The 6,976-nt window shown below is 55.9% G+C and overlaps 1 protein-coding gene across 1 annotated transcript in view; it reads right to left on the bottom strand.

Annotated features, from left to right (window-relative positions):
- The window catches only part of CLIC3 (chloride intracellular channel 3), a 1,907-nt gene extending 343 nt beyond the window's left edge, over window positions 1-1,564 (bottom strand). Inside the window, exons 1-5 of the mRNA XM_007946941.1 lie at window positions 1,529-1,564; window positions 674-783; window positions 466-591; window positions 249-355; window positions 4-175 (exon numbers count right to left, since the gene is read on the bottom strand). Coding sequence (XP_007945132.1) covers window positions 4-175; window positions 249-355; window positions 466-591; window positions 674-783; window positions 1,529-1,564 — 551 coding nt within the window. The remainder of the gene's footprint in view (window positions 1-3; window positions 176-248; window positions 356-465; window positions 592-673; window positions 784-1,528) is intronic.
- Between the last annotated feature and the right edge of the window lie 5,412 nt (window positions 1,565-6,976).

Here is a 6,976-nt window from a genome sequence, read left to right as displayed (position 1 = left end):
TCCACGATGTGCAGCTTGGGCAGCAGTCCGCAGTCGGGCAGCGTGAGCTGGTCGCCGTCCAGGAAGCGGCGGCGGGACTCGCGCAGCTGCGGCTCGCGTTCCAGCTCGTGCTCCCGCGGCGCGCGCAGGTAGACATCCAGCCGGCGCAGGGCGCGGAGCAGCTGCTGGTGCAGGGCTGCGGGGTTGGGGGCGGTGAGGCGCCGGCCCGGGCGCGCGCCCTCCCCGCCGGCGGCCCCCGGCCCGCTCACCGTCGTCTTGCGCGGCCACGGGGTTTTTAACGAACGCCGAGAATTTGTGGAAGACGTCGTTGCCCGCGGTGCTGGACTCCCGGTAGCGAGGCGCTAGGCTGGGGAAGCTGTGGGCGGGGCGGGCGGGACGCGCTGTCAGGCGCCTCGCGTCCACCGCCTGGGCCCTGTGGCAGCCACCCTCCCGGGGCCCATCGTGGCCCGCCCGCCGGGCCCTCACTCTGGCGGTCCCAGCGCCTCCTCCAGAAACTCCGCGATCTGCAGCGTGTCTGTCTTGGCGTCGCCGTCGAACAGCAGGATGGGCAGCTGCGAGCCGGGGGCGAAGTCCTTCAGCACGTCGGGGGACCTGCGGTACAGGAGGAGGGAGAGCCGGGCCCCGCGCTGGGGCCGGGGGGGTGGGGAGCGGGGCGGGGCGGGGGCGGGCTCACCTGCGCGCGTCCACGGTGGTGAGCGTGAACGGCACTCCCTTAAGAAGGAGGATCATGAAGAGCCGCTGGCAGGAAGGGCAGTGACCCACGCTCTCGCCATCCTCGCTCGCCTGGGTGGGCGGAGCAGGGGGTCAGCGCAGGGCGCAGCCCCAGGAATGCATCACCCGGCCGGGTGGGAGCAGATCCGGGCGGGGCGGTCAGGCAGGCTGCGCCAGGAGGCGGGTGAGGGCCCTTGAGTTGGAGAGGGCGCCCGGCTGCCAGGGCAGGCTGGGACCTCGGCCTCCCGACCCTTATCTTCAGAGCCTGGACAGTGGCCAGGCCCCTGGGCTCCAGGCCCAGTGGGCTGGCCACAGGGTGGGGTGGGCTGGCGAGCTGTTTTCTCAGTGATTCACACCACCAAGCTGGGCGTCGGGGCGGGCATCACACTGACTCTCTCACCCCGAAAGCCAAGAAGGTAGAGGCTGCCAGCCCTGACTCACACAGTCAGACCCCAAGACTAGGCCCTGAACTGAGACCCAGGGCTTGCTTGGCCCAGGGCCTTGTCTCCTCTGCTCACTGGCGGGGAGCTCTGGGGCCTCAGCCCGGTTGGTACTTCCCCAGCCAGTGCCTTTTTCTCCCAAGCACTGGGCCCAGAACCCGGCTGGCAGGGGGCACACGCTCCTTCTTTCGTGGTGACTCACTGGGGGCCTTCTCCCTCAGGCTGGCCCCACTTGACTCAGTTTACAGAGGGTGGCCTGAGTCCCTGAGCCCACCAGAGCAGGAGCGGCTCAGCCACTGTCCGGGAGACCCCCTCAGCCGTCCCCGAGAGCTCTGCCCTCTCCCCACAGCCCTGCCCCAGCCCAGCCCACTCGGCACCTTGACAAACAGCTGGAGCTTGGCGGTCTCGGCCATGGCAGGAGGCTGAGGCGGTGAGGATGTCGGCCTGGGGTGGGGGCGTGCTCTCTTTAAGGCTCCCTGGCAGCCCCGCCCTCCCTGGCCCAGAGGCCGCCCTGCCAGCCACCTAGGCAGGCGGTGAGGCTGGCCAGATGCAGAGCTGAGCTCCAGGGCGTGGCCGTGGGGGCGTGGCCGTGGGGGAGAACGGGGTGTTCGGGGCTAGCCCGTGGGGGCTGAGAGTTCAGGGCTGGAGTTCTGGTTCAGGGCAGCCAGTGGACCAAAGCCGGGGAGGGGGGACCCCCCCACCAGCTGGGGGGCACAGCTGCCCCCAGTGCCCTCTGCAGGGAGCACTTGTTAGTCAGGGCCCTGGGCCTGGTGTCTGCTTACTAGGGGAGCTGGGGATGAAGGGCCTAACCGTGGCCTCAGGTCCACAGATGCATGATCTGAGTTACAAGTGATGGGCCCTCAGAAGGGACGCACGCTCCGCAAACAGAGCTGGCGAGGCAGGGTCGCAGACAGTTCTGCAGCCCCGTTCCGGGCAGCGCCCCACCTCTAGCCCCTGGGCCGGGAGAGGGGCCTGGCTTTGGAGCCAGTGGGGAAGGCGTGCTCCACCCCGCCCGCCCACCTGTCGTGCAGGCTCAGCACAGGCCTTTTTTTCTCCTTGGACCATTTACAGAGAAGCGTGGCGTGGGGAGTTAGACTCCAGCTTGCTGGAGCCCACAGCCTGGGCACACCCGCGTGGTCCTCCACCTGGAGCCTTCGGGGAGGAGAGCAGCCAGGCTGCCTGCCGAGGCTCGGCTGCCTTCCAGTGGCCACAAACGGGGTCACCCGGCGCCCGCTCTGCCCGCCGCCTCCCCACCGAGGGTGCTGGTCCAAGCGCCTTGGGCTCCTGTCCCGGATCAAGGCCCCACAGCCAGAGTCCGCTCCTGTCCGGCAAGTGGTGGCTCCGGGCACTCGCTGGCGCGCAGGGCCTCGGGGCCATGTGATCAGACATCCTGTGGAGTACTGCGATCGGGCTCCCGCCCTGAAGCCTCTGTTGACCCCTCCACCCCGCCTCTGTGAAGTGTCCATTGGCTCCGCCTGCTGGTTTCTGCTTCCCAGACAGCCGTCAGCCCTGGGGAAGAAGCCTGAGGCCATGCACACCTGCACGTGGTCACCACCTGTGTGTGTGTGTGTGTGTGTGTGTGAGTAAAATGGCATCTTCCCATTAAAGAGTGAGCGCCTCCAGCGGTGGGCATTCCGGCGATTCCTGGAGCCTTGTTTCTCACCAACTCTTGGCAGCTTGGCTCTCTTCCTTCAGTGCCCTCGGTTCTTGGTCACGTGCCACCTCCTGAAATGGTTGGACTCCAGCAATTCTTTAGGGACAGTGACTCGGGGTGCTCCTCCCATTTTCTTCAGACGCTCCCTGCGTTATTCAGTACTTTGCCCACCTCATCCTTCCGCACTGCAATCTGAACCTCGAATTTTTTCCTCAGTTTCTCAGCCTGAGAAGTGCCGAGCGCGCTCTTCCCTTCCAGTTTTCCCGCTCCAGGTCTGCACGTTTCACTGTAGCATTTTACTTGGTAATTTTTTTTTTTGAATCTGTCCAGTTCTTTTATTTCATCATTCCTTCCATCTGCTTGTCTGCTTTCAAGAGCCAGTTTTGGCATCCCTTCTGACGTCCATTTTGGTCTTTTCTTCCTTTCCTGTGTTTTTAATGACCTGCTTTCTTCGTGTGTACCGTTCTTGATGTCATCCCACAGCGTGTCTGCTCTTTGGTCATTAGTGTTCAGTGCATCAAATCTGGCTGCAGATGGTCTCTAAATTCAGGTGGGATATACTCAAGGTCATATTTTGGCTGTCGGGAAGCTCTGGTGGTGCAGTGCCTGCGGCACTTGACTGCTAACCAGAAGGTTGGCGGTTCAAACCCACCAGCCACTCCTTGGAAGGACGGCTGGGCTATCTACTTCCATAGTGATACCACCTCGGAAAGCCAAGGAGGGGCCGCTATGAGTCAAATTGGCTTGATGGCTGTGAGTTTAGTTTTTGCTTTTGGACTTGTTTTAATTTTCTTCAGTCTCAACTTAAACTTGCACATGAGCAACTGATGGTCTGTCCACAGTCGGCCGCTGGCCTGTGACTGAAGCCACTGAGCTTCTCCATCATCTCTTTCCACAGATGTGGTCGGTTTGACTCCTATCAGCTCCATCCGGCAAGGCCCACGTGTATGGCTGTCATCCGGTGCCGTCACATTGGCGCTGGCTCACAGTGGCCCCACGCATGACAGAACGAACGCCGCCTGGCCCCATGCCACCCTCACAGTCCCGGCTGTGCTTGAGCCCACTGTCACAGCCGCCATCTTGGGCCACTGACCCCCCACTTTCCCAGGCGTGAGATCCTCTCCAGAGACTGGTCCCTTCTGACCACATGACCAAAGAAGGTGAGATGCCGTCTGGCTGTTAGGTTGTTGTAAAAAGATATTTGTAGTCATTGGTCTCGCAAAATTCCATCACGCCACCTTCAGTGTAATTTCTATGACCGATGGTGTGTTTTCCAACCAAGCTGCTGCTTTATTTCCTACTTTCATATTCCAGTCACCAGTAATTATCAATACATCTTGATTGCCTGCTCAGATCACAGAAGTTGATTTAAAAAAAAGCAGCACTTCAGTTTCTTCATCTTTGGCCTTCGTGGTTGGTGTGTAAATTGGAATAATAGGCGTATTAACTCATCTTCCTTGTAGACATGTGGATATTATCCTATTACTGACGGCATTGTATTTCAAGACAGATCTTTTTTCCTTTACTTTTTTTGTGGTGAAAACATACATGAGACGTTCGCCAACATGACAGCTTCCCCGTTTACAGCTCAGGGACATTGATGACATTTTTCACGTTGTGCCACCATTATTGCTGCCCTCTTCCAAAATATCCCACCACCATTAGTATTAGCTCAGTGCCCTGCAAACAAAACTTTCCCATCTTCCCTCCGTCCCACCTGGTAACCAACAAAGAAAGTGTCCTGTAAATAAACCTTTCCTCGACTTCTTATGATAGTGGACTAACAATATTTGTCCTTCTGTGGTTGACTTATTTTACTCAGCATAATGCCCTCCAAGTTCATCCATGTTATGCAGTGTTTTGCAGATTCTACATTTCTTTTTCTTTTTTAACAATTTTTATTGTGATTTGGGTGAAAGTTTACAAAGCAAATTCATTTTCTATACTGCAGTTCATATACATTTTGTCTCATGATCTTGACTGCAATTTCCCACAATGTAACACCTCCTCCCCATAGTTACCTCTTCCATGTGTCCTTCCCTCCATGTACTCCTGCCCCATGAGCATGTCTTCCTGTCCATACACAGCCCTTCTATTCTCCCATGATTGTTCTCTCCAAGGAGTGTATCTACCTAATGTAAATGTTCAGCCTATACGGCTATCTTTTGTTTGGCTAGAAACCACAGGAGTGGGTTCAATTCCAGACCTGAAGAGTGGCTAGGGGCCATAGTCTCAGGGTTTCCACCAGGCTCTATCAGATCAGCAAACCTATTGCTCCCCCCCCCTTTTTATGATTTTGAGTTTTGTTCCACATTGTTCTCCCTCTATATCCAGGATCTCTTACGTAGATCCACCTCTGAGTGGTTGACAGTGGTAGCCGGGCACCATCTAGTTCTTCTGGTCTCATAGTCGTATTGGCTGTGGATCACATGGTGTACCAGTCGCTAGGACTAATTGTTTCCATGAATCTTTGGTTTTCTTCATTCTTCTTTGCTTTGGACGAGGAGAGACCCATCGTTGCATCTAGATGGCTGCTTGCAAGCTTTTAAGATCCCAGTTGCTACTCGCCAAAGTAGGGGGTGGAACAATGTTTTGTGTAGTATGTTATGCCAATTGAGCTTGATGTCCCTGTGACTATGGTGCTGAGCCCACAGGTCCAACTACTTCCTCCCTCTGGGGAGCTGGCTGTGACCAAGAAGTCACTACAACCTTGCCCCATGTCAGCTCTACTATATAATTGGGAATTCTTACAGAACGTACAAATATACTTGTAGAAACATTGTCTGCCAACCCTATGCATGGTCATGGGCACACTCCCCGCCCCCACATGTTGTTGTTGTTATGTGCCGTCGAGTCAGCCCCGACTCATAGTGACCCCTCCTTGGGTCTCCGAGGCGGTATCACTACGGAAGTAGATTCTGTCCGCCCATACGTGCATCAGTGTTTGCCTTCACTGATAACGCAGTACCATATGTGCAAAAGGGTTCATCTTTGTTGTCTGCACTTCCCATGCACCTCTCTCTGTCTTCCTCAGTGCCACCATGTTGATCACTCACATTTGGGACATTGCCCTTCTCTTCACCCAAATCAATACTTGTCTCTATGTCTCTAGCAGTGTCCCCTCCCCCCCCCTCCCCCACCTGGTGTTCTGGTTCCCTAGTGCCACTCTGACAGGAATATACCACAAATAGGATGGCCTTAACAAACAGGACTTTATTCTTAATGATGTGGAGGCTTTAAGTCCAAGTTCAAAGTCCCAGGCTCTAGGGCTGGGTGAAAGCCCCCCAATCTTGGGGTGCAGCTCTGCCTCCTGCTTCTGGCCCACTGGAGCTGGAGGCTTTTCTTCACTCAGCTGCTGGCTGCTGAGGCCAACAAACCCAAGGTTGACAAGTAAAAAGGCACAGTTCCAATGTTGTCAAACCACATGGCAGGCCATTCATTCAAGTCTCTTGAAAGTCCCAAGGTCGGCAGAGCATGGCAGGCTGCTGAACAATGACACGGCTACATGCAGGGTTCAAGTGTGCCATCAGCTGGAGACTGTTACCGAAGCTGTTTCTTATAGACGGGAAGCAGACCATACCCCCAAGCAGCTGTTCAGCTGCCCCAATACATCCCACCGTGGAGTTGATGACCAGCCTCACCACGGGGAACACTCCATCCAGCTGCCCAGCCACTCCGCCAGGCCCAGCCAAGCGGACACACACACTGAACCACCACACCTGGTAACCAACAAGGAAAATTTCCTTCCATACAGAGACCTCTCCTTGACTTTTTACAATAATGAACTAATACTATATTTGATCTTCTGTGATTGACTTATTTCACACAGCATAATTTCCTCCAAGTTCATCCATGTTATGAGGTGTTTTGCAGTTTCTACATTATTCTTTAGGGCTGCAAAGTATTCCATTGTGTGTATGTACCATAGTTTGGTTATCCATTCTTCTGTTGATGGGCACCTAGGTTGTTTCCATCTCTTTGCTATTGTGAATAGTGCTGCGATGAACATGGGTGTGCCTATTCATGTCCTGGCTCTCACTGCTTCAGGATATATACCTAGGGAGCTCTGGTGGCATAGTGCCTAAGGCACTTGACTGCTAACCAGAAGGCTGGTGGTTCACCAGCCACTCCTTGGAAGTCATGCCGCATCAGCAAATGAAAGCTTTGCTCT

This window comes from Orycteropus afer, unplaced genomic scaffold (genome assembly GCF_000298275.1).
Source record: "Orycteropus afer afer isolate SDZICR_OR568_19922 unplaced genomic scaffold, OryAfe1.0 scaffold00174, whole genome shotgun sequence".
Taxonomy (NCBI): Eukaryota; Metazoa; Chordata; class Mammalia; order Tubulidentata; family Orycteropodidae; genus Orycteropus; species Orycteropus afer.
Note: the sequence above shows the minus strand (reverse complement) of the source record. Positions and strands in the feature narration are given on the sequence as shown.